This window comes from Barbus barbus, assembly GCF_936440315.1.
Source record: "Barbus barbus genome assembly, chromosome: 39".
NCBI lineage: Eukaryota > Metazoa > Chordata > Actinopteri > Cypriniformes > Cyprinidae > Barbus > Barbus barbus.
The window spans coordinates 15,248,982-15,276,105 of record NC_136717.1 but is presented as its reverse complement, the minus strand read 5'-3'; the positions used below and the strand labels follow the sequence as shown (position 1 = coordinate 15,276,105).

The 27,124-nt window shown below is 38.9% G+C and overlaps 2 protein-coding genes across 6 annotated transcripts in view; one reads left to right on the top strand and one right to left on the bottom strand.

Moving 5' to 3' along the window:
* Positions 1-739: 739 nt before the first annotated feature.
* On the top strand, positions 740-9,830 carry dnai7 (dynein axonemal intermediate chain 7). 2 transcript variants are annotated; one of them, XM_079398674.1, is made up of 16 exons: positions 740-959; positions 1,216-1,233; positions 1,565-1,652; positions 1,736-1,827; positions 1,974-2,078; positions 2,166-2,303; positions 2,413-2,547; positions 2,635-2,738; positions 2,813-3,107; positions 3,192-3,300; positions 7,261-7,424; positions 7,515-7,692; positions 7,828-8,042; positions 8,763-8,921; positions 9,142-9,255; positions 9,340-9,830. In XM_079398674.1, the coding sequence occupies exons 1-16, from the start codon at positions 957-959 to the stop codon at positions 9,613-9,615; spliced, it is 2,193 nt and encodes a 730-aa protein (XP_079254800.1). In that variant the 5' UTR covers positions 740-956; the 3' UTR covers positions 9,616-9,830. The 2 variants fall into 2 exon arrangements, with proteins under 2 accessions (XP_079254800.1, XP_079254799.1); XM_079398673.1 differs by having other exon boundaries at positions 910-959; positions 7,515-8,042.
* A 353-nt stretch (positions 9,831-10,183) lies between these two features.
* Positions 10,184-27,124, bottom strand: part of LOC306858677 (inositol 1,4,5-triphosphate receptor associated 2) — a 32,108-nt gene continuing 15,167 nt past the window's right edge. For 2 of the 4 annotated variants that reach the window (XM_079399312.1, XM_079399313.1), the window contains exons 13-36: positions 26,861-26,925; positions 26,640-26,733; positions 24,931-25,068; positions 24,658-24,759; positions 24,039-24,190; positions 22,406-22,514; positions 21,458-21,785; positions 20,537-20,589; positions 19,832-19,919; positions 19,488-19,617; positions 19,021-19,099; positions 17,008-17,054; positions 16,792-16,874; positions 15,341-15,543; positions 15,041-15,119; positions 14,891-14,948; positions 14,740-14,767; positions 14,311-14,451; positions 13,976-14,110; positions 13,727-13,874; positions 13,581-13,624; positions 13,414-13,482; positions 13,275-13,327; positions 10,184-11,065 (exon numbers count right to left, since the gene is read on the bottom strand). In XM_079399312.1, coding sequence (XP_079255438.1) covers positions 10,813-11,065; positions 13,275-13,327; positions 13,414-13,482; positions 13,581-13,624; positions 13,727-13,874; positions 13,976-14,110; positions 14,311-14,451; positions 14,740-14,767; positions 14,891-14,948; positions 15,041-15,119; positions 15,341-15,543; positions 16,792-16,874; positions 17,008-17,054; positions 19,021-19,099; positions 19,488-19,617; positions 19,832-19,919; positions 20,537-20,589; positions 21,458-21,785; positions 22,406-22,514; positions 24,039-24,190; positions 24,658-24,759; positions 24,931-25,068; positions 26,640-26,733; positions 26,861-26,925 — 2,679 coding nt within the window. In that variant the 3' untranslated portion in view covers positions 10,184-10,812. Of the gene's footprint in view, positions 11,066-12,876; positions 12,964-13,274; positions 13,328-13,413; positions 13,483-13,580; positions 13,625-13,726; positions 13,875-13,975; positions 14,111-14,310; positions 14,452-14,739; positions 14,768-14,890; positions 14,949-15,040; positions 15,120-15,340; positions 15,544-16,791; positions 16,875-17,007; positions 17,055-19,020; positions 19,100-19,487; positions 19,618-19,831; positions 19,920-20,536; positions 20,590-21,457; positions 21,786-22,405; positions 22,515-24,038; positions 24,191-24,657; positions 24,760-24,930; positions 25,069-26,639; positions 26,734-26,860; positions 26,926-27,124 lie in introns of all 4 variants that reach the window. The other 2 variants (XM_079399311.1, XM_079399314.1) reach the window with 2 other exon arrangements.

Sequence of the window (27,124 nt, the reverse complement as noted above, 5' to 3'; positions counted from 1 at the left end):
AACTCCAGATGGCGAGGACAGACCTGTGCAGTGTAATGCAGGGAAGAACAGCCTGGGTGTGTGGACAAGTTCCCAAAAGGCTGGATGTGCGGCTTCTGCCAGCCTTCCTCAAGACGAATGAGGACTGTCCCACACATATGAAGTGCAAATTACCTTTGATCAGCAGATGATTTTAGGGCAATGACTTTACACACTTATAACATCACCCCTCAAGGTTTACTCACTTTTGCAATGGGGCAGTGGCATCAATTTAGGGGCACTGGTGAGGTGTTGCAGAACATGGGACCACCTTGAGCTGCCTCTGGAAAGAAAATAAGGACACAGTTCAATATTACATTAACAAATAGACACTCTTATAACTCTCAAAACTTCATTATGACTAGAACGTGTCATGCGTTTCGTAAATAACCTTTAGCATAACCAGTTATAACTGTCTAGTGTGATGAGATGGTATGAGAAACAGAAATAGTATGAGAAAAGTAGCTAAATTTGGATACTACAAAACGTTACTGCATTTCCAAATGATTTCGGTTTACAATTTAGTTTACCTAATCATAAATCCAAACAGTTTAGAGTGAAATGATATGTAGTGAAGATAACATTCACACATTTTGGGCTGAAAAAGCGAAGACGACTCATCTTTTGCGCCATCTTGTGTAAAAGACAATATTGCTGCAGCCGTCAAAGCGTTATTAAGCGTGACCAGGAGATGGCAATATTGAACCTATAATGCAAGCTTATTTCTAACAAAATCACAAAACTCCTCTGGACTATTGTATCAAGCCGCCGAATATGCTTTTAATGGTTGTTTGTTACTTTTTTCAGCATATTTTCTTTTGTGGACGTTTCCTGATAAGCGTACTCCGCCTAGAGCTGATTGTTTTCTATCTCACGTGCGTCGTTGCCATAGTGACAGGAGGACGCCCGCCCAGCCTGCTGCCCGAGAGCTCGTGAACATGGTGAGTCAGGTTTTAACAATGTTTAAAATAAAAATATTAGTCATAGTACGAACAAATATGCATATATATGCAATAAATCTTTCTTCGTGTGACTTCTGACTTCATATTTAATGAAACATAAGCAGTAAAAGTCCCGAGTCCAAATGTTGTTTAACTTACCATCCTGGGTATGTTATCGATGTTTGTCTGATTTATTATTTCCTTTTTTTCTGTAACGTTACCCCCTTAATTAGTTTATTTGTGTCTTCTTTAACAGCCACCAAAGGATGGAAAGGTATGTTGTTTGATTGGAGCATGTTTGTAAACAGCTTTCAACTTATTTTTTTAATTTGAAGCATTTTGGCCCGGTTTCATAGACGCGTCTTAGCCTAAACCAGGATTAAGCCATAGTTCAATTAAGACATTTAAGTAATTTTTATAAATGTTCCTTAGAAAAAAGCATTACTGGTGTTCATCTTAAGACAAAACAAAGGCACTGACTATTAAGATCAGTCAGTGCAAGTTTCTTTCATTTGAAACAGCTCAAATTTACATTTTAGTCCAGGACTAGGCGTAAGCCTTGTCTGTCAAACCGGGGGTATAAATACTTAACATTTTGAATCCAGTCTGCAAAAAACAAAGGAGGAAACATCAGCAAGGCTGAGAGGGAGAGACTGCAAAGAGAGGCAGATGAACAAAGACAGAGAGAGGAAGGTACATCTGCAATTTTAATTCAAATCATTTTAAATCAGTTTTTAATTGACAATAAATTTGTATACTGTGTTTCTGTCCTGTAGAAGAAGCTCGTGTCATTGCTGAGCGTGAGGACAATGAACGGCTGGAGAGGGAGCGAATAGAACAAGAGAAACAAGAGCAACTTGAGTTAAAGGTCTGATGAACTTCCATTTGAACATTCACAGTTGTGTTGCAGACATTTCCCTGCAGGATTTAGTGCATATGCAGCTGTTTGCACTGATGGATTGCGTGTGACAAGTTTTAATGTAATGATTGATTGACACCTGTCAACATCCACAGGACAGAGAGCGCAGAGAGGACGAGCTGAATGAACTGCGGCACATTCTAGATGAGAATCACTTTGCTGTCACTGCGTGGGATTCTGAATGCAGGGACAAAGCTAAGGTACAAGAATCATGAAACTCTATTCAGATGCCTCAGGCTAATACTGGGGCTACTTTAAAGTGCTGATTTGGTCTCTGGTCTTTATAGTGGGAGCGGTACATGCGTTGCGACGGCAGCCCAGATCCATCGGTGCAGCCGGAAATCAACTCCTTCATCAGTTTGTGGAGAGAAGACTCAGAAACCCAAATCCAGCAGGTCTTGGAGAACTGTGCTCTGACTCTTCAGGTGAGGCCAACACTCTGGATCTGCTGTTTTCATAGTTTATTCAAGTCAGTTATGCCAATACAGTTTTAGTTCTTGGTGTGAATGGACCTGAACTATATCTCTTGGACAGTTAACAAACGAACTGGACTTTCTCTTGAGCGAGGGTCCCGACCCCAGTGTTGCTCAGCAGTATCGAGAAACACTCCTGTGTCTACAGAGTCTTATCCACTGCAAACTCAACCAGGCCACCGAGGAGCTTTTGAAGGTAAGAGCTATGCTGAGATTTTCCTATGAAACTCACTTCTATTTCAACGCATATAAGGTGTGTGTGTGTGTTTTGCTCTCCATTCAGTCCGCAAGTTCTCATTCTGACATTGAGACTGGCAACATGCAGACTGTAGTCCAGGATGAAAATATCACTCTTTGTCTGTGGGCGAACCTCAACAAAAACCCAAGGTTTGTGTGTCTTTATGGTGAATATTAGGCTTTATTGTGGGATAAAGGAAAAACTTGACAATCCATGTTTCCAGGTTTAAAGGCTTCCAGTTTGAGGAGGTGGGTCTGGGCTTTGAGCTGCCAAAGCTACTTGCTGTAATTGACGTCGCTGTTCGGATCTTTCATACACGATATGATCACCTATCCCATCACAGCGAGCGAGAACAGCTCCAGAGAAGGAGATCCATGATGGAGGCCGTTCTCACTCCACCAATTGAGAGCACTGCAGCGGTGCAGGATGAGAAGATGGAGGGAGAGGGGGATGAGAGAGAAAGCTCAAAGCCAGTGGAGGAAGACAGTCGTTCGGTTGGATCAGATAGCAGAAAGAGGGTGAGTGAGGCTTTGATCTTGCGTATGTACTTGCTTTCTAGTGTGTTCTGTGGCTGTTAATGTTAGTGTGTGTCCATATGTCAGAGTGCTGTGAGTGTGATCTCAGCTAAGGAGGGGAGGAAGAGCTCTTCAGTCAAACCGTTAGAGGAAGGAGAAAGTCAGATGGAGGAAATCACAACAGAATTAGAAGCTGGTTTGGACTTCTTGTTTTTCACTTCCTGATTTTCCCAATTTCTTTCTTCTTTTTCCTTATATTAAATAAAAAATTCAACCTCATCTAATTTTATCACATAAAAATAATGTTTTAGTTAACTATAACCATATGTAGAATACTACCGATGATTTAAACACAACCCGAATTCCGGAAATGTTGGGACGTTTTTAAAATTTGAATAAAATGATCACAAGTAAATATTTCAATCACAGTAGAACATAGTGAACATAAATGTTTAAACTGAGAAATTTTACAATTTTATGCATAATATGAGCACAAATTATGCACCTTTCAAATTTGATGCCTGCTACAGGTCTCAAAATAGTTGGGACGGGGGCATGTTTACCATGGTTTACAACCTCCTCTTCTTTTCAAAACAGTTTGAAGACGTCTGGGCATCGAGGTTATGAGTTTCTGGAGTTTTGGTGTTGGAATTTGGTCCCATTCTTCCCTTATATAGGTTTCCACCTGCTAAAGAGTTCGTGGTCATCTTTGAAGTATTTTTCATTTAATAATGTGCAAAATGTTCTCCATAGGTGAAAGATCTGGGGTCTCATTTATAAATGCTGCTTACTCACAAAATGGGCATATAATATGCGTAAACAATTTTCCACGCACATATCTGGATTTATAAAACATTTTATTTCGATATACATTAACAATAAATATTCCACTCTCATTAAGCACTGAAATTACAAAAAGCCATTACGCAGAAGTTAAAACAAAATTAAATTCAAACATATAGTGGATGCATTTGATCACTTTCCATGTGGCATCCTATGTTTCAATGACAGCAAGGATTGCTATAAGTGCACAATAATTAATTTTTAAAATAAACTGCAGATCTCATGTTGCAAGGATTTTTTTATTTTTGCAAGAACAATGATCATGATGTGCACTTCGATCTTATGGCGGAGACAGCTGGATACGGTGGTCGAACGTCAGTCCATTGTCCTGTTTGAATAGGACCAATGATAATATCTTACTGCACAACCACAGCTGCACGGATGTGTTGATGTCGTGTAAAGGCATCTCAAAAACATTAAAAAATACCACTGTATTTGAAGGATACCATTAATGGAAAACAGTAAGATTTGCACATTTCCTTTTTAAAATACTTACACTAAAAATAGATGTTCAGCTTATTGTCACCTTATCAGCAAAACTGCTTAAATTTAATTTGATTTAAATTGTTTAAATCAATTGAAATACTATATGACCAGTGTAAAAGGGGAAGTCGTGGCCTAATGGTTAGAGAATTGGACTCGTAATCGAAAGGTTGCGGGTTCGAGTCCCCGGCCGGCAGGGATTGTAGGTGGGGGGGAGTGAATGTCCAGCGCTCTCTCCACCCTCAATACCACGACTGAGGTGCCCTTGAGCAAGGCACTGAACCCCCAACTGCTCCCCGGGCGCCGCAACACTGGCTGCCCACTGCTCCGGGTGTGTGTTCACGGTGTGTGTGTGTGTGTGCGCATTTGTTCACTACTCACTTTCCATCACTTGGATGGGTTAAACGCAGAGCACCAATTTCGAGTATGGGTCACCATACTTGACAATACGTCACGACTTTACTTTTTAAAAGAATGAGATCAACTATTTTAAACAGTTTTGTTTTTATGGATATTTTCATATATTTATTATAAAATGTAACAAGGATAGGCTACTGGATAATTTTTATCACAAAAAATTAATGTGTAGGCTATGGCCCAAATGGAATTACAGTCAGGATCTCATATTTCTTTAATGTCTTGTACCTTTGAGGTGTTAAACATGGTGTCACGTGGATGGGAATGTGCATGGAAACAATATGCAGATGAGATTATGCATAGTAAAACTAGGCGTTGTAAGCTCCATATCTGGTGATTTCTGGGAGGAGTCGGGGTGGAGATGCACATACGCACAATTTTCCCCTGACTGGGATTTATAAAGGGATTTTTGCGCAGGTTCTGGCATGCGCATGGTTTTATAAATCTGAAAAAAATTCACGCATATGCAAATCTAGCTTTTGTGCGTACGTACACTTTTAGGATGAAATCTACGGAGAGTTTTATAAATGAGACCCCTGGACTGCAGGCAGGCCAATTCAGCACTCGGACTCTTCTACTACGAAGCCATGCTGTTGTAATAGCTGCAGTATGTGGTTTTGCATTTTCCTGCTGAAATACACATCGTCTGGAGGGGAGCATTTGTTGCTCTAAAACCTTTATATACACCTTTCAGCATTCATAGCGCCTTCCAAAACATGCAAGCTGCCGTATGCACTTATATACCATCAGAGATGCTGGTTTTTGAACTGAAAGCTGATGACACGCTGGAAGGTCTCCCTCCTCTTTAGCCCGGAGGACACGGCGTCCGTGATTTCCAAGAAGAACGTCAAATTTGGACTTTTCCACTTTGAAACAGTCCATTTTAAATGAGCCTCGGCCAACAGGACACGACGGCACTTCTGAACCATGTTCACATATGGCTTCCTTTTTAGCATGATAGAGCTTTAGTTGGCATCTGCAGATGGGCAGTGGATTGTGCATACAGACAGTGGTTTCTGGAAGTATTCCTGGACCCATTTAGTAATGTCAATGACAGAATCATGCCGATGACTGATGCAGTGTTGTCTGAGGGCCCGAGGACCACGGGCATCCAACAAAGGTCTTCGGCCTTGTCTCTTACGCACAGAGATTTCGCCAGTTTCTCTGAGTCTTTTGACGATGTTATGTACTATAGATGATGAGATTTGCAAAGCCTTTGCAATTTGATGTTGATTAATTGTTTTTCAAGTTTTCCGCCAACTTTTTACGTTTCTCTTTCACAGAATGGAGAGCCTCTGCCCATCTTTACTTCTGAGAGACTCTGCCTCTCTAAGACATCCCTTTTATAGCTAATCATGTTATAGACCTGATGTCAATTAACTTAATGAGTTGCTAGATGTTCTCCCAGCTGAATCTTTTAAAAATGTCTTGCTTTTTCAGCCCTTTGTTGCCCCCTTGCCAACTTTTTTGAGACCTGTAGCAGGCATCAAATTTGAAATTAGCATTTAGTAGATAAGTGTAAAACTTCTCCGTTTAAACATTTATGTTCTCATGTGCTATTGTGCGTAAAATATTGGCTCATGTGATTTGAAAGTCTTGTAGTTTTCATTTTATTAAAATTTTAAAAAATGTCCCAATATTTCAAGAATTTGGGATGTAATTATAAAATGGATTGTCACATCTTTGAAATCTACTTTTGAAGCTCATATAATAGGCAAAATATTCACCTCAGTTGAATTATAATATCATATTAATGAGCCAAATCCAATGTGTTTAATATTATCAGATAGGCCAATTATTTGGCAGAACAATTATTTATTTATTGTGGTTATTATTAATTTTAATTAACGCTGGTATTTTAATCTGCTGCCATGATTTTATAAAATCAATACACCTCTGAAGGATCACAGCACTTCAAATTATGCTCCTGAACTGTGGTAAATTTACTATAACATACAGCCTCGTGGCTCCTGGTTTATTGCTTTAATAAGACTTTCAATTCAAAACCAATAACCGAACTGAGATCTGTATTATTATACAGTTGCTATGCTTCTTGGCATAATGTAGGCATCACATTATCACTGAAAGTATGAAAGACAGGTTTCCATTTTAAAACCTGCTAAAGATTAATAACATTTATTTTTTAGTCATTTCAGTACAACATAAATTTCAGTTAGTTGCAAAGGCAATATTATTTATTTTTAAATTTTTCTAAGCTTTTCATCAAATATTTATATTTTATATCAACTTTATATTAAATAATGAATTTTTTTTTAATAGTTTGGGTAATAATAGCAACACTGCCCAATATTGATTATTAAAAAATATAATGAATATCAAGTGATATATTATGCATCACTAGTAGTATCACTGTAATTGCTAGTTTCCTATAACTTAATTGACTTGTCTCTAGATCAAAATGGTTCCGACTCATCACCAGCTGAACCTGTGATTGACAGTGCTGACGTACATATAGTGGACCTGCAGCAGTTCACACCCCTGGGTGGAGTTTTCTATTTTGATGTGTTCCATCTACCGCCCCAATCTCACATAGTGAAGGGCTGGGAAATGAGAGAGGTACTTTTTGGATGTAATCTGGGACAGTCTGCAAGAGATCAACGAGAATAATGTGCATTAATTGTCATTTACTGTTGTGCCTCATCTTAGCTGTTAGAAACAGGTCTCCAGATCTTCCCCTATCCCACAGAGCAGTCCAGCTCTACCTCAGTGAAGCTGGATGAACACAGTAGCACTGTTGCCTCATTGCCTGTAGGGGTCACTGTAGCTTTGCCAGACTCCATATTGTTTCTGGAGGATCCACATGTGGCACGTTGGGATCCTATCGGTGAACAATTCACACCACACATGTGTAGCATCAGATTGTGCATTGTATATACAGCCACTACTTTAAAGCCTCCCTGTTATTTTCATATCTCAGTATTTTACCGCATGCCTGTTTATTGTACACTGGTTTCTGCAGGTCAGCACTGGCGGGCAGACTGCATTTCTGAGGCATCCTATGATGCAGAGACCCGCAGCATCTCGTTTAAGATGAATGCATTCTATGCCTTCACATTACTGCAAGAGTCATACACTAACATGCCTTTCCAGTCATGGGAGCTCAGGCCTCTGGGCCAAGACTCGGCTTTGTTCACAATCACTGGAGCTCTTATTGAAGTCAGCATCACTGTCAAGGCAAGCGAGGCCCTGTCCAAAAATTACACATCTGAAAAATCTTTTAAATGTCTACTTTAAAACATAGAAATGTAGAATTTTTCTGTATTCATGTTAGTTTCATATAAAGGTTTTGAAAACTAGATTTTATATATACACATTTTTTTAAGGTAAATAAGTTACAAATATAATGAATTACTTGATTATCAGAAATTTCGCACCATTTGACATTTTACAAAATAGAAGTTGGTAACACTTTAGTATAGGGACCAATTCTTACAGTTAACTAATTGCTTATTAGCATGCCTATTATTAACATATTGGCTGTTTATTAGTGCTTCTAAAGCACATATTCTACATCCCTAATCCTACCCAGTACCAAAAATGAACAACTACCCACTATTAATAAGCAACAAATTAAGAGTTTGAGGCAAAAGTCTCATGGTTTGTTAATAGCGAGAATTAGACCTTAAAATAAAGTGTGACCAAAAATGTAATATATCACTGACTAGATGCACTTTTGAGTGCATGCTTGAACTGCATTTTTAATATATTTCTGAATAAATTAATTGATAAAAAAAAAAGCATCCTGTCATTGAGCAATTTCATTTATCAAAGACCAACAGTATGGCATCAATTCAAGGCCAGGCTGTTTTCCATACATATTGAAGGCTACAAAAAAATTATGGTTTTCTCTCTGTGTGCATCACAGATACTGATCGATAGCTTTTTGTTTCTCAGGGTAAGCAATGTATGCTGCACATGGAGGAAACAAAGAACCTAGATTATCTTCTAGGGAAGTGGATGAGCCCCTCAGATCTGCAGAAGGCCATGCGGAGAGCTGGAATCAATATATTTGTGAATGAGTATTCAGACAAGTACGTCAGCATCAACCCAAAGGTAACTAAGGGGCTGAATTGCCTGACACTGTCAACATCATTTTCTGTATTGGCATAGATGAAGTACCGTAAATTGTCTATTGCACAAGGGGGTCTTTATAGTGGAAAAAGGTTGATGTGGAAGCCTCCTTTTGGAACCCTTATTTGAGAGTGTAGAATTCTATCATTAATTCCTTTTTAAATAGACCAGTTATACAAACCCATGTTTTTTCCATTTCTAGGACCCATTAATAGAGCACACAGTGTATGAACAAATGGCTCTAATGTCCTCAGCTGTGGCTTTTTCCTGGAGTCACTGGAACACACAATGCGGACAAGAGCACCTTGTTCTTCAGGTTTGTCATACACTCTGACTGACGCACTATTGAACTACTGTATACACAGCAGTACCTCTGACCTTTAACTTTTTGACACTGTAGGCCTGTGAACAGTTAGAGGCCGGGCCTGTGGCTGAGGAGGCATGGTCTCTTTACCTGCTGGGCGCTCAGAGGAACCAGCATCTGAAGATGAAAGAGCATGACGACGGCTTCTCTCCTGAGCTGGCCGAGGGCAGCGAGTTCCACTCCACCTTTCTGCACATGCTCAGACAGGACATGAGCACCGAGGGCCAAGCCAGAGTCCATCAGTCTCACTATCTCTACACAGACACTGTACAGAGGCTCCTGTATGCAACACGTGTCCTCACATACTCCTGAGAAGAGAAAGCATACACATCTAGAAAAACTACATGCATACACATATCTAAAACATTTGATACCCATTTTGAACAGTCATTGCTACATCTTGATGATATGCTGAGATGTAATAACACCCTGTAAAATTCTTTATAAGCAGGTGGACCCAAATGATTCTCTTGAATGTTTATTTTTAACATAAGCAATAAATATACACAATAGATGGACAAAACCATAAAAGAAATAAGCATGTGCACTAAATCTTTCTTGGAGAAATTGTTCCTAAGTGCCAGAATATTACAGAAACTCACAAGTGTATTTAATTAATAAAAAAAAAAAATAATTATATATATATATATATATATATATATATATATAAATTCTATTAATATATTACAAATAAATACAATTGTTTTTGTAGCTGAAATATGACATGTTTTGGTGAGATTCTCCTTGATTCATAGATCGTTATACTCGTGTTGAATTTGTTGCTATTTGGCAATAGTTAATTTATTTTTTATGCCACCAGCTTTGGTTGAACAACTAAAATAGGAACACACCCAAGCATGAGTATTAAACACACATATTGACTGAAGCTTTGTGATCCATTTAGCTTGTTTCTTTTATTGTGCAAAGTTTCTCTCCCCCCTCTTTGGAACATACAAAAGTGTATGAACTTCTTACAATGAACACCAAACCAACAGCTTTATGAGGATAAAAACCATCTGTTTGTAACAATAATATTGAAAAACAATCTACTGCATAAAACTCTAAAAATAAATTAACGAAAAGAAAAAACATTTTTTAAAAAAGGTCTCATCTCAGCACTTTCAAACTGCCCATAAAAATACACTGATCAACTTCAAAATGTTAAAAAAGGCAGCCTTTTCGGGCAACCCATATTTGATGTTTGACATTCACATTGTTGCAGTGTGCTCATCTCACTCCAAATATCCACTGTGTTACTGGCTGGCACTGACTCTCATATAAAAGTGCTTATTACATACATGGCTAACCCAACGGTTTGTGTACATAGCATCCAAGCAGTCTGCAGTTTTCAGCACATCTCTCTCGAGACGCCCACATTTCTTTTTACCTTCGGTAAGAAATGGTCACAAAGTGTTCTGTTAGAAGGACAGGCAGCAGTGTTGCATCACAGCTCTTGTAGCTGGAGTTTTTGTTAGAACTGGCCACTGCAGCCTTGTCGATCCCCTGGTGTCACACAGGGGGTTGGCCGTTGTGCCTCAGCCCAGTATAGGGCCACAGAAGCTGCTGGATGGTCATCCAGGAGTCCCCGGTGCCCACAGGTGCTGCATCTACTGCAGGCTGTAACATTAGGCTCGCCAGCAGGGCCAGTAGAACAGCTAGAACTACAAGCAAGGCCACCCAAATCCAAATACCCCTGGTGCCTCTGGAAACTGCAGGCCTCCCATCCATCAGACTGGGTGGAGCGTGATCTGTTGGGCTGGGGCTGGGATGGAAAGTAAAAGAAACGTTTAAAAAGAAAATTACAAGCATACCTTCAGCAGCAGGAAGCAAGGTGTTCTGTTATGCTAAATAGGGAAGGAGCAAGTAAAATGCAACAGTATGGTTTCATTTTACATATTTAACATGCACTCCTTTAGAATCGATGACATACAAAATCAAGCACTGGCATACTTGTGTAGAATATGTTCTGGGCCCTATTTTCAACAGAAAATAGCAGGTCATAAAAAGCACAAATGATTTAAAAAATAAATAAATAAATTATATATATATGAATGAATGAATAGAAGAGACAGCTGAGGCGACCTGAAGAAAAAATACTAAACATTTAGAGGAATGTGAAAAATGACAACTGTTGCTGAAAGCTGAAAATTACATGATAAACAAGACAAACAGGAACGTTTCAATGTTTCAACAAGACAAACAGGAGGTCTGTGATAGACTGATATATATAGGTCAGACAGAGTTGCCCAATATATGACCATTTTACGGTCTGCCAATAACTGACTGGCCAATTAACAGAAGCAGCCATTCTGCTCATTTTATTGCCTTTTATTTTTTAAATTACATACACACATACCACCATTCAAAAGCATGGAGTCTGTAAGATTTGTGTTTTTAAAAGAAGTCTTATGCTCTCCAAGGCTACATTTATTTGATTTATAAAATACAGTAAATACAGTATTATTGTAAAATATTACAACTTTAAGCATTTTTTATTTTACTACACTTTAAAATGTAATTTATTTCTGTCATTGTCCGTCTTCTAATATGCTGATTTGACGCAATAAGAATTATTATTATCAATATTAAAAACTGTTCTGCTGGAAACCTTGAAACATTTTTTTTCTGTATTCTTTGAAGGAAAAGTCCAGAAGAACAGCATTTATTTGAACTAACATTTTAAATGTTTTACTGTGTTTTTAATGCATCCTTGCTGAATAATAATAATTAAAAAAATCAATTTCTTGACTCCAAACTTTTGAACATATACATATACATATTATATATATATATATATATATATATATATATATATATATATATATATATATATATATATATATATATATCCTGCTCTCTATTTATCAGTCTATCAATTATCCGGTTTAAGAAAATCCCACAGAGAACATCAGAATAGCACACAACTGTGGGACCAGAGTACATTGCCAAATGCCCAAACTGTCCACCAATGTGGGGAAAAATAGATTAAAAAAAAATAAAAAATAGAACTGTCTTCTCTCTGAAACCACAGATGGGCTGCTTAGCTTATTTGTTGCAAACCGAAGCAGAAGACATGCAGTGTGTCAGCACTGGATTCATTTTTCCACTGAAGAAAAAAGCAAAGCTGGTGAACTGTGGGTGTCCATGTCCAAACAGAACATTAAAGTTAGATTTTATTAGCTTAGCTACAGTAGCAAAAGGCAGCGACATTATTGACAGAAAACCCTTGATTTGTAGTAGATAATGCCTGAATGCTACAGCAGAGAATAATGGAGGCGGGAGGTACACTGACGTCTTAGTTGGCATTATGAAGGAGGTGATTTTGATGCCTAATTCGGTTATGCTAGTCCTTCTTTCCTCTGGTTCCTCTTTCCTCTCCTCCTCTGAGTGAGAGTCCGTGTCATATCCATACCTGTGCAAAGTTCACACTTCAGTGTTCACCATCTAAGCTCAAGGCCTTTGCTGTGGTTCTGCATGACATGACGCTTCGATGGCACATGCGTTTTATGGTTTCGGCATGAAATTGGCTCCAAAGATGAAAGGTACACAACAGATCTTCACGCGTGACCTTACCTATTCATCAGAGTGGGCTCGTCAATGTCGGCCCAAGTACCAGAGCTAATGAAGCGCTTTAGTGGTGGCCTCTTGGTTGCCATGTTCCTGTAAAGCGGTCGACACACAACTATGACATCCTTTCTCGCAGTGCAAAGCCGTGCACACAGTATTATAAAAACAACTGGCATGCGAGTCCAATAAAGCACAGCGCTTGCAACGCCAAAGTCATGGGTTCCATTTCCAGAGAACCTACTGATAAGTGTATAATTGTAAATTGGTTGAATGAAGTGAATAAATCTTGTTCTGATACGTTTTGGTTCACACTATACCATTTTATGGTGGACTAATACTGACATGCAGGGCTGTAGGTGCGTTTTGTGGACCATGCAATTTCAAAACAGCATCAGTACACTTACCATGGTGATCGGCGGGAGAGTCTCTCTACCTCACTTTCCGCCATGTCTTTGGACTGTGAATTAGAAACCACAGTTTATTCAGTTGCTCCACTTCTTTTATACCAAAATCATCTCTGTAAGAAGAAACCGGACTCCTCACCATGTCAAAATGGGTCTGTCCTCCACTGCTGCGGGGAATGGTAGCTATACTAATGCGTCGGCTAGTGGTCTTAGGAGAGAACGCACAAAAAAAAAAACATCAGTAAAAATTAACTCGGCAAGCTGAATTCACAATCTTGAAGTGGTGCATTTTCTGCCTTAACTCACTTTAAAAATGTTTGCGGTTGACTGCTTCTTGTTTCTAAAATCATCTGCAAAGCACGAAAGAAAAGCCATGTGATTGACAAAAGAGAGACTGATTTTATGACTTTTATTTTTTACAAGTATCTTTTTAAAGAATAATATCAACTTACCCCTTTCAGTGTGGGACCCAATGGACCTCTCATTCGGCGTGAGGTTCTCTCTGAGCTCCAACAGCTCTGTGTGCTCCTTGGTGTACATCCTCCTCAAGTTCTCCACATGCTGAACCATCACCTCCACTGTTTTACCCACTCTGGTCTCCTACACATGCAAGGAAACTGAGATGTAAACAAGCAGGCTTCTTTGTTAATTTTGGCTTTAGAGGGCCATTTCAGCACTCTGAAGGGCCTGGGTAAACAAACCTGATGAATGGCCCCAAGCATCTCTGAACGGCTGGACACTCTGGTCATGGATTGAATGAGGACTTCCAGGTTCTTCTGTACACGATGGATGATCTCCATGGACTGGTTATCTTCCTCACATCGTGGAATCAGGGCCTATATAACAACAGTGTTATATTCAAGCTACTTCAAAACAGAGGAATTTGAACAGTCAAATTTTGGAAGAAATTCAGTAAGAATTTTCTGTAAAAATACATTGTCCTGAACAAAGTACTACTTCCTTGCATTGATAAAATACACATGATCATGATTTTTTTTTTTTTATGCCAGCAGAAAGTGCACAAAATGACACTGACCTGCAGCAGACCTTTACAACTGTTCACTTCCTTCCGGACGTTCTCCTCAGCCAGATCCCGCGAGCGTTCCTCCAGGCGTAGCCTCTTCTCCAGGGTGAACATGTCACATTTGAAGCCCAGAGAGAGCCGGTGGAACTCCGCCTGGCAGGAGAGCACATGGTAAACACTCCAGAAACATCATTGAGAAAAAAGATACACATTTGTAAATATTTCAGCTTATTCACTAGTTCAGAATCTAAATTCAGATCTGTAACATCTTTATACCAATTCTGCATAATTTTTTGTAATTTACCAATTATTATGAAAATATAGATGCATAACCCTACCATATCATATTAAGACAATTATTATTATTATTTATCAAATATAGTTACACTCTATATTGAAATTGGACTGAATGGAGAGGAAAAAAAGCAAAAAACACCTCACCTCTATCTCTTTGTCACTTGGCGACAGGCTGCAGATGAAATGTTCAATTCAGATTAATGGGTACATGAATATGTCAAGTGAGTCATGTGAAGGCATGCTTGAATCAGATTAAAATTTATGGATATAAATTCAGTACACAAAGCATTATAACCTGTTCTTGTCATCTTTAGTGGAATCGCTGGCATTTTCAGAGATGACAGATGTGTCACCTAAGGGAGGAAGAGAAGACTGACATTGAGGAAACGAGCAGAACTAGATGAGAGAGAGAGACAGACTGGGAGAGAAGAGACCGGTTATCTACCTTCTTTTTCTGTAGCCACTGAAGGTTCGGCATCCCCTTGAGCTTTTTGCTCCTCAATGGCTTCCATACTGCTCATTTCCTGTAGGAAGATCTTTTCTTTTTAAAATGTACAATACAGGTATGTAAACTTCATCAGCACATTACAATAGTTTACACTGGGCATCAGATGGCATGTTATGAATGTTTATTAATAAGAACACAATCACCTTATGTAATAAAAAAAATATTTGGCAAAGCAGGTAGGACCAGGCTTTTGTTGTATTTGTTTAGTTCATAGACTCTAGCGAAAGTGGCTCTTACCTTCTTGAGCTTGTTCCTCAGAGTCAGAGGGTCTTTTTTGGAGCCTTGCGCAGCGGGGACTATTGGAAGAGTACCCTCACTGACAGTGGGGTCAAAGGTCATGCCCTTCGCTTTTTCAGAAGGATCCTTCAATGAGTCAGTTGAGGCTGCGGAGTTTGAATCAGATGTGACCACTGTCTTTTTGCAGTCTGACTTGTCTTTGTCTAAAAAGGAAAATAAAGAAAGACACTTAGAGAGCAACTTTGCTCCAAAACTCTAAAAAGGAAAATAAAGAAAGACACTTAGAGAGCAACTTTGCTCCAAAACCTAGTGAGCTGCCAAGCAGACAAGGTGAGAGAAATGTTGAAGTAGACTTATTTAATTCACTACTAATAAATTGTATAAAAAACAGTTTGGTTTAATAAATAAAAATGGATTTCCCCTAATATGTGTGTGCTATACATTTTTTGGAGTAATGTACAGCTATCTTTAGCAGCATGCTAACAACAATCTCTGTTGGAATAAATTGTGACTAAAGTCTCATGCACTGCTATTGGTAATGGCATACAAATTACGCACCGAAGGTAGGGTTATAAATCAGTTATTAATTAGCATTTTACTTGGGATGCTCCTTATGTACTGTAGGTTGCAGATAGCAATGCAGCTCACCAGAGTTATTATACTGTAGTATTTATTCAGATTTTTAATTAGCTTTTGTTTTTATATATTTTTTAATGTTTTAGTAATTAAGATTTAGAATTTTTCTTTGTTTTCTTGTAAATATTAATATTTATCTTTATTTCATTTGAGTCATTTTAGTCCTTCCATTTTTCTTTTCAGTTAAGCTCCCAAAGCAATATTTCTAATTTTCATTTAAGTTGTCATCTTATATTTACATTTTAATTCAAATAACAAAAACTATTTGATAGTTTTAATTAACAATGACAACACTGCAGATCTCTAGCTACAGTTATCGATGACTAATGCTGAGGGTTTGTCACAGTATAAAAATGTTAGTAACCAAAAATAGCAGTTCAAATGAGATTTCATAATTCTCACTATCAATTTCAAAACCATAGCAAAAGCCAAATTGCTATTGAACACACTCATTTAAAAAGTAAAATACGAATATAAATATTAACAAATTAAATTAGAACAATGGCATGCAGCCTTCAAGTTTTTTGTCAATTATGTACACATTGCTTCAAGTTGTCTTATGTAAATATTCAAGTAATCAGTCAGAAATGAAAACAAATAAATTAACAACTGTTCAACATTTTCTCTATTTCCTGTCAATATTGTTCATAGATCAATTTTAATGTAAAAAAAAAAAAAAAGACATTGGCAAATCTGTGTTTCCATTAATCAACTACATTTTGACAAAGAAGTGTATTCAACTGCAGTCGTCAGAACAGTACATTTGACATCCCTATTTAAAAGGTCAACACGTCCTCAGGTGCATTTCTTCCTACCTGGTGAGTTCACCCCAATTGATATCACCTCTGCTGCCTCTGGCATGGCCTCCTCTTCCTCTGCTACTGGCAACAAAGGACTCCTAAACAAATAATTAACAATGTACAGCAATTCTTTAAGATACACACATTAAAACACTAATACACTCAGTCCAGCAGCCCCTGTGTGATAAATTCATTCTAATAATCAGTTGCACAAAGAGGGAAAATACTCACTTGTCCGATTTTGCAGACACTTTAGAAAGCTGTCCCTCACTCAGTCTCTATAGGAGACAACAGAATGGCATTATGACCCAGTGACACTCTCAACAGCAACACATATACATTTGTGTAAACTACCTACATATGCAAATAAGCATCACACACACACACATTTCCATACCTGTCCCATGACATTGCAGATGAAATATAAGAGCTACGCTCTGCTTTACAGAGAGAGAAGTGCTAGATACTTACATAATGTGTGTGAGAGCTCTACAGCTGGCAGAGAGAGAGGGAGGATGGTAAAGAAGAGACACAGAGAGAGACACAGAGAGAGAGAGAGAGAGAGAGAGAGAGAGAGAGAGAGAGAGAGAGAGAGAGAGAGAGAGAGAGAGAGAGAGAGAGAGAGAGAGAGAGAGAGAGAGAGAGAGAGAGAGAGAGAGAGAGAGAGAGAGAGAGAGAGAGAGAGAGAGAGAGAGAGAGAGAGAACGAACTTGTACTGGCAGAGTTCACTGAAGTGGGAGTGAAAAAGTGCTATACTTATTCCAAACATGCTGATGAAAAACCATACACACACAGCCTGAACAACATATTTTATCACCAAGTTCAAAAAAACAAAGAAAATAATTACGACCAACATCAAAAACAGTTGCAGGTCTGTTCCGATTAAGTCACAGTCACCAGGGAAGAAACAAATGCATGATTAATTGGTTAGTTGCACTTAGCAAAGTTAGGATAGCAAAATAAATAGGCTTATAAAAAGCTTCCCATATTTTCTGTTGACGTCAAATGCTGAGAGCACAATCTGTCATTTGATAGAAGCTAGCCAAATTAGGCAGATCATAACATTACACTTGATGTCAGTACAAAATATTGGTACTAAACCAGTTAAGCGTTACAATTGTTTTCAAAACAAGTCTGCATTCATTTGATTAAAAATACAGCAAAAACTGTAGTAATATTGTGAAATGTTACCACAATTTACAATATTTTTCTTCTATTTGATTATATTTTAAAAATGTAATTTATTCCTGTGATCCAAAGCTGACTTTTCAGTTGCCATTATTACAGTCCTCAGTGTTACATATGGTGTTCATGACACATTCTTATTATCAATGTTGAAAGCAGTTGTGCTTCTTAATATCTAAGATGAATAAAATGTTTAAATGAACAGCATTCATTTGAAATAGAAATCTTATATAAAATTATGAATGCATTTGCTGTCACACATGTACATATATATACACATCTTACTAACCCCAAACTTTTGAATGGCAGTGTAAACTAGCTTTTCTGCATTTAGGCTGGACCTGAAAATGAAGCATTTCTTTAAAACCAACACATGCTATGGGACAGTTAATTTATCCCTTACCTACACAGATGTAATATGCTACATACTGTATTAAAGCTGCACACTCCCTATGATTAGAAGTGCAGAAAAGCCCTCAAGACGTGCAGTTTATTTTGGTTGCACTCCAAGTTCACCTGCATATCTCCCATCTTTTTATAAGTTAACAACATTCACGAGAGTGAGTCAACAACAGGACAATTATCACAGTGCATATGTCAGAATAACCCTTGGCTTCACAGATTAATAAAACAATTAATATCTGATTCTGGACAAACAAATGGCCAAATTCCACTTACAAAACCAGGCTGTCAGATGTCAGGTGCTTATATAATGTTGCAAAGCAGCACAAAGCAACTTTAAACAACAGCGAAAGCCCAGGCACATCACATCGATAAGAGGGTAGGCACGTCCTCTCACAAGCAGTCATTCCTGCTTACCGCCATCCAGAACTCTCTAAAACGGCCAAACGGCTCCTCTTTACGGCACAACAGAAAAGACAGCTACTCTCTCACTACACAGGGCCACCAAACAGGAAGTTTTTTGCAAAAGAACATGACAAGAGAGAAGGGCAGAACTAGAAAGAAATAGAAACAAAAAAGGGGAAGAGGAAGAAATGGCAAGCGGTGCTACAAACACAGTATGCTTCCCTTTAGTTTCCTCCGCTTCCTCAAACTGACCTGCGAGTCACTCATGTCGGCTGTGGCGGCTGCACTCTCTCCCTCAGATCCTCCGTTTGCAGCAGTGGGCTGCTGGGTCCTGACCAGGGAGGAAAGAGAAAGTTTGTCACTATATTTTGGGTTTGTTTTCTGCAGCTGCTCTCAGTAAGTGCAACGATGGTTTGTGTGCTCCAGCAGAGCATGGCTGGGGCATCTGTCTGAGCCTGGCCACACAGGTGCATGGTGTGCATGCAAAGCGAGGCTCTGTCAGTGGTAATAACTCCTTAATATGTCTACACAAAACAGCCAAACACAGGAAGAGATGACACACATTTGACTAGGAAATGTGATCTTTGGGTGTGTGGTAGGCATTTCGAATGAAAGCAGACCATAATTTATTTTCGGTGAATCATTAACTAGCACTTTATATCAGTCATATATAAGCCATAGAAAATCCACAAGCAAATGCTGATATATGGAAATTGTACCTTCCTGTAATGGAATCACCAACTTCAGGCTGGCCCGCAGAGGGAGATACCATTTCTGACTTAACAAGGGAGGAAGGTTCAGTAGATGAGGTCACCTGTTCATGGGGTGTCTCGGAGCTCAAAGATGCATCTGGAGAGTGAGTGGGAATGTGTGTTCAGACACAAAGAGAGATTAAATAAATGCACATTGAAATAAAACATTTCATAACAGGAACATTTAAAAATTAATTTTGTGTTATGAAAATCATCTTATATTCAACTAAGAAATGAAATGTATTTTAGTCTAGTACTGTATGTTACTAAAACATTAAGCAGAGAAGGACAGTGAGAGGAAGAGCTTTTACCAGCACACTGACTGTGGGTGTGAGGCAGAGGAGCAGCCTGCTCGTGGGCGTCCTCAGGCCCAGTGCATTCTGGGAGTCTGTCTTCCTCCTGCAGTGGCCAGGAAAAGATTCAGAAGGGCAGCATAAAATTAACCTCTACTCTGCCAGAGAAAACGTCTCACCAAAGACGACATATTGGATACTTTTGAATGATTATTGGGCACAAAGCCACACTTCAGACATTTGCAATGCAAATGGTGGCAAGTTCATTCGGTGTGATGTGCAATACCCTCTCAATGCGTGTTTGTGTGTGTGCACTGGTTCTATGGGTCATCCAAATTCCCCCTAGCATTCAGGAAGTAGCATTCTCTAGTAAAACTACCAACCTGGCAGCAGTGTCACATGGATCCACCGACCAAGCCAAACATTACATTTCCATGACAACAAAAATAATGTGGCTTGGCATGCCTAACACATGACAAGGTCACTAAAAAAATGTGTTTTTGAATTTCATGGTCAGCCACTCTTAAAGCTTGTATTTAAAAACTCTTTGAACTTCACTATATCAATGTGCATAAAACAGTTGCTTTTGCGTCACTGCATCATGAGACGGACCACAAGAATGATAACATTTACACAATTATTAATTGATTTGTTAGCTGATAGCTGGAGGTAGCTGATAAAGAGGTATTACGGGAAATTAAGATAAGAGAGACTGAAACATACCTTTAGAGCTGTGCAAGGCCTCTGCATTCCTCCCTCTCCCACAAACAGAGTTCCTGAAATGAAGAAAAAAAAAAAGTAATGAAATGCAGTATATTCAACGAGCATAAGAAAGTGATTCACCTATAAGGTTTAACTAATATTAAAATTACCAATATACTGTACATCCCATAAACAATGTGTTAATTGTAAAACAAAGCCTAACTAGCTTAGCCTAGGAATTGTTAACCAAACATGTCAGAAGCAGAAAAAATAACTACATTTTCATGAAAGATTACAAACATTAACATTTTAGAAATATTTATATTAAAAAACTAAGCAGTTTTCATAGATATAAAAAAATAAAAAATTCAGCCTATTCGTACTGCATTTTAAAAGAATTTTAATGCCTCAATGTCTTGCCCAGTTGTTATGATCACACAAAGGAGTTTAAGTGCCAAGCCTCTGGTGTTATTGGTCAAGGATGGGGAGAGAGGATAAAGGTTAACCTTACATACTGACCAAAGATGGCAGAACAATGGTGGAAGGCAAGCCAAAAAAGGTTTGAAGCTAGAATGACCCTGCTTTTCCAGCTTGTGTTTAAGCTTCAGGGATGGCTGCCTGCCCTGTGCCACTAAAGGTTAAGGAAGGATTATATGGCCCGAGGAATCTGACACAGACCGGTTGTCCTCTAGGTATGACCATTTATACCAGACAACTTCATCTCAAATCGCACACCCCCATTAGACCTGAAACAAGATTTATTCACATCCAAAAAGGTTCTTTAGAGAGGAAAACCGCACCATTTAAGCTTGTTCTTCCATTTTACCATTTATAAAACCTTCTCCATCTTGCAATTTCAGACACTAACTTTGAAACTTCTTCAGAATCTTAACTGAATTCTAGTACGAAAAAATAAGCCTTACTAATCATTTAATTTCTCACCTTTTGAGTCTACGTCTGTGGTGTCGTCTGGTAGAGGCGTCTGAGAGAGGGTGGAGTCTCTCTGTAGCTCTTCGGTCTCTACTCCAGAATCCTGTGTTGCTTCACCTTCTCCCTCAATCCTTTCCGTGATCTTCTCCTTGTCCCTCACAGTCTCTGTGTGTTCCACCTCCTCCTCTTCCTCCTGTTTCAGGGCCTGTAGTTCCTCTTCATCACAACAGAGCTCCTGAAGCATCTCCTGGTCAGGCCTGAGCTCTTGTAAAGGTGGAGACTCAGACAATACATATTCCTCATCCCATTCAAGAGAGGGGCCATCCAGCTCTTCCACAACCTGAAGGTACACAATCACACAAGTCGCATGTCAACAGTCGGTGACAGCAGCTTTACATAAACACTATATTAAAAGGTATATGGGCTTCCCCGGCTGACTCCTACTGTAGTTCTTCAAAAGTTTACAGCAGCTCTACATAAACACTATATTAAAAGTTTATGGGCTTCCCCTGCTAACTACTAGATTTTCAAAAGGTTTCTTCATTTACTTGAACATTTTTGGCAAGCTTTTGGAGATTTTGGAACAATATGCATAGTAATATATACAAATAAATTGAATAGGAAAATAATAAAAGAGAATCAAACAAAGACATGAGCCAAGTTCTGAACATAAGAACATTATGGGGTAATCGGTCAACGGCGTCTAATCTCTAGAGATGAGTTCAAGATGAAGTCAAGTTTCAAACTGGCTCACAAACCACACTTGCCTCCTACGCACACAGCTCTCAGCATCTTGTAATGAGATTGTAAAAGTATCCATCTGTGATCTGCAGAAGCTCACAAAAATCTTTATTTCTGTTTTGCCCAAGGCTGAATCTAAATCTGTCATGAGTTTTTAAAGCCCACATATGCTGAAGCATGTGCAGGCAGTGAAAGCAAGTGTTTAGTGAAGTTCAATACCTGTAGGTGATCCGGTGATTGGCTGATGGCCTCTCTGTTGTCCAGCGGAGCTTTTAGACGGTCAAGTTCCTCTTGCAACTGCTGCTTTTGATTCTCCTGCTCTTGTACCCTAAAAATTTAAACAGAAACCAAACCACTGAACTCACAAAATTCTAAAAGACAGTTTCTCTGCACCTAAACCTTTTGCGCAAACTCACTATAACACAACTTGTGCAAAAGGTGAATGCGAATTGATTCACTAATGAATTGCGATTTTTTTCTCTTCCCCCAAATGACGCAGAATAGATAAATATACAAAAATAATCATTCTGGTTATTGAAAAGTATTACACATAAGACAACGCCCCTACACTGTTGATAAAAATCTGAAATACATCAAGAATCAGATCATGACTTCAATCAAAACCTATTAGTGAGGTACCTGAAGATTTACACAGAAAACACATTCTAACAAACTTAATCACCATACTTCCTCAGCAGATGTCTGAACTGTTCACAAGTGCAACAAAAGCAAAAGTTGGACATACTATACCCAATCCGCAGGCCCAAGCAATGTCCCATTGTGCCTTCACCCAAATCTTATAGCACCACTGGATGGTGAAACCCCTCAACTTCCCTGGCTTTTCTCAACAGCCTTTGCCTTTTATCTGCAGTATGCTAAGTACCGTAGCCTTGAAAACAGTGTTATGTCAGATTAGAGACACCTCTTCAGAGAACCAAAAACAGCTTGAGGGGGTCAACCGGAACAGCCCCTTAACAAATGCTTCTAGAGAAATTCACACAGACATGGACTAAATTGGTAAGGCCTCTAGCCATGATCCTTCCACTGCTTTGACAGGGGTTGTTTTAAAATTTATATACTCTGGTTTAAAAAAATAAAAATCTTAACTTTATGGCCATGCATACTATCAATATCTACTACTAAGATCAAACTCTAAATTAAGTTACTATGTTTAAATAAATTTAACTTATAAAATACCACAAGTATCTGGATACATGAATATGACAGAAATAATCATGAAAAGGTATAGCAAAACATAAAAATTGGAAATAATTTCATTATAATAAAGTAGCTGTTTTGCCAGTGACTTTCTCAGGGATGCATGAGAACGTGCTGCTATTCGCATCACAGAATTAGTCTCAGGGCATCATTTACTACAGCTAAGGTGATAAATCCTTTTAAGCTTTATGGTCGCATTTTGGTGAAATTCTGTTGGCGAAAACGGGCCATTATCTATTGTCAAGTAGTGTAGCGATGTATGAAGGACCCAACACATTGGTCTCAAATTCAATTCCAGGAGGGCCACAGCTCTGCACAGTTTAGCTCCAACCAAACACATCTGATCCAGCTAATCAAGGTCTTCAGGATTACTAGAAACTTCCAAGCAGGTCTGATTTGGAGCTGGTTGGAGCTAAACTCTGCAGAGCTGTGGCCATCCAGGAATTGAGTTTGAGACCACTGACCTTGCAGCTTTCTGTTAGTCAATTCCACAAATTTGCAAGACCTCACATGAAGTGGATTTAAACCGTGAAAATTCATCACACAATGGTAAATGTCACTGGAAATATTTTTTCAATAAACTGTCATCAAAAATCATACAATAACATTTCTGCTACCATATCAGTCCACCTACTTGACAGACAGGTGCAGGATCTCAGTACGAGAATGTCGCATGTTGCTAGCCATCTTTAGAAGCTCCCTCTCCAGAGAGTCTGTGTACTGGTCCAACTGCTCCAGACTGCGGGTCCAGTCACTTCTTCTCTGCTCAAGCTGTACCTCCAGGCCCTGCCGGAGTTCACAAGCTCAACAATGAGGCTCAATGACTAAATACAACACACAGTGCACCAGTAAGTCATTAATACCAGCTAAATCTTACTGACTGCGATAAGATCAAAGTTTAATCAAAGATTATCTTAAGGAGAGTCACAGAGTTACTCTGACCCGACACACTGCCCCTGTCCATCGTGGGAATTGGAGTGAGTGAAATATTGGCCTGTATAATTTACCACCAGGGAAGACCGCACGTACTGATGCGGTCCACTGAATACACACAATAAGATTGACCATGTCCAGCCAGGCAGTTATGCAATGTGGTAGATAAAAGTTCAGATAAGGGGGGAGGAGTTCTTATATAATTTTTAAATGCCCATGTGTGTAATTTTATCATAATAGGTTATTTACATATGTGCAAAAATTAGCAAAACTGTTGATTGATACTTTATGATTTGACTTAGTTGAAGAAACTCTCTTACCTGTATCTTGAGGTCGGCGTTGATCTCCTGAGTTTCATTGTTCTCTGTAAGGCCTCTGAATGCTGTGAGACTGGTGATGCCATCTTCCTTAAACTCCCTTTTCTGGAACAATTCATGTTTGACACTTGTGAACACCAAAACATTATGGACCAGCATCATACAAAACCAGCATTCAAGTGTCTAAAGATGGAAAGCTGGCAAAATTAACATTAGACTAACTGTACAGATGAAGTTTGCTTAAAAACTGAGTGTGATGGTTGGTTAGTTGGTTACCAGTCTGCTGATCAGAGTTTTAAACTCCAGAGAAAGCTGCTCTGGAGTCGGACCTTGAAGGAGCAGAAGAACCTCGCGATCTAGAGTCTCATCCAAAGAAGTTGCAAAACAAACAGAGGAGGACAGATGCTCCAAACCCTAGAAATACACATGCATGCATAATGTATGATAATGTTTAAGAAATGTAAAACCAATTTCTATCAATATTTTATAATATTATAACATTTACAATATTTAAAATATATTTTATAATAAAATACATTTTATATTTTGTATTTATACTTATTTATAGATAGACTGATAGACAGACAGACAGACAGATCACACAGACAGACAGATCACACACACACTTAAACATACATATTTACACTTTATTAGGTACACCAGTTCAACTGATTGGTAAAGCAAATATCTAAATCAACCTATCACATGGCAGTAACTTGTTGCATTCATGTATAGACATGGTCAAGGCCATCTGCTGAAGTTTACAACAGGCACCAAAATGGTGAAGGAAGGTGATTTACAGTAAGTGATTTTGAATGCGCTGTGGATGTTGGTGCAAAACAGGCTGGTCTAAGTATTTCTAAAACTGCTGATCTACTGGAATTTTCATGCACAATCATCTCTAGGGTTTACAGAGAATGGTCAAAAAGAGAGAAATATCCAGCGAGCAGCAGTTCTGTGGGCGAAAATGTCTTTTTGATGCAAGAGGTTAGAGGAAAATGGCCAGACTGGTTCAAGCTGATAGAAAGGCAACCAATCGTTACAACTGAGGTATGCAGAAGATTATCTTTGAAAGCCCAACACGCTGAACCTTTAAGCAGATGGGTTATAGAAGCAAAAGATTGCACTGGGTGCTACTCCAGTCAGCAAAGAACAGGAAACTGAGGCTACAAACTCACCAAAATTGGACAATAGATTGGAGTCGTCTCGATTTCTGCTATTACATTCAGATGGTAGGGTCAGAATTTGGCATAAACATGAAAGCATGGACCCATCCTGCTATGTATCAACAGTTCAGGTTGTTGGTGGTGTAATGGTGAGGGAGATAGATTCTTGGCACAATTTGTGCCCTTTAGTACCACTTGGGCATTGTTTAAATGCCACTGCCTGCCCGAGTATTGCTGCTAATCATGTCCATCCCTTTATGAGCACAGTGTACCTATCTTGTGATGGCTAATTCCAGCAGGATAACATGCCATGTCACAAAGATCAAATCATTTCAAACTGGTTTCTTGAACAGTACAATGAGTTGACTACACTCAAATGGTGTCCAGAATCACCAGATCTCAATCCGATAGAGCACCTTTGGTATGAGGTGGAAAAGGAGTATCACATCATGGACATGTAGCCAACAAATCTGCAGTAACTGTGTGATTCCATGAAGAATTAAGGCAGTTTTGAAGGCAAATGCAGGCCCAACCCTAGTATACAGTTATCACCAGCTACGACAATGGAAAAAAAAAAAAAGAAAAGTGAAATAAAGCACATGTAGTCAGGCTCATTGCAATGCCTGAAGTTTGGTGTAAAGCACCGAGAGGGTGTGGATTACTGAGTGCACTCTATGGCAGTGGAGTGTGAGAGAGAGTGGGCGGACAGAGAACAGCACATGAGTGTTGTTTGGAGTGGAGAGAAAGACACACTCCAAATCATGGACGGGACAAAGACAGACAAGTGAATTGCAAACACACACAAAGCACACTGCAAACCTCCAGGGGATTCTGTGCCAGAGCCAACTCCGTCTGAAGAGAACCTGAACTCATCTGATTTAGTCTGTAGGCCACAGAGAGAGAGAGACCTGGGCTGCAAACACATACATACACAATTAGAAAAACATGAAGTAATTTCTGATCTTTGTGCAAGTATTATGCTTCCCATTAATAAGGTCAGTTAATCAGCCAATATTTTCATTGCAGTGTTAAGTGCTTACATTGTCATATCAGGCTGCATCATCTGCATTTGATTCTCCAGTTTGTTCTTGTCTGCTCTCAACAGCTGAAGCACACACACACATTCTGGAGTAAATTTTACTTATTCCACTGTTATCACATGTACACTTGCTTATCTACAATAATTTTTCAGGCTGTAGTCCCTAGAACATTTGCGTGCAGAACTTTCTTACACCACTGATTCAGCATTCTGAGTGAGAGAGTGAAAGTTGCCTGCTGTGGCTCTCAGCCAAATACATGATTTG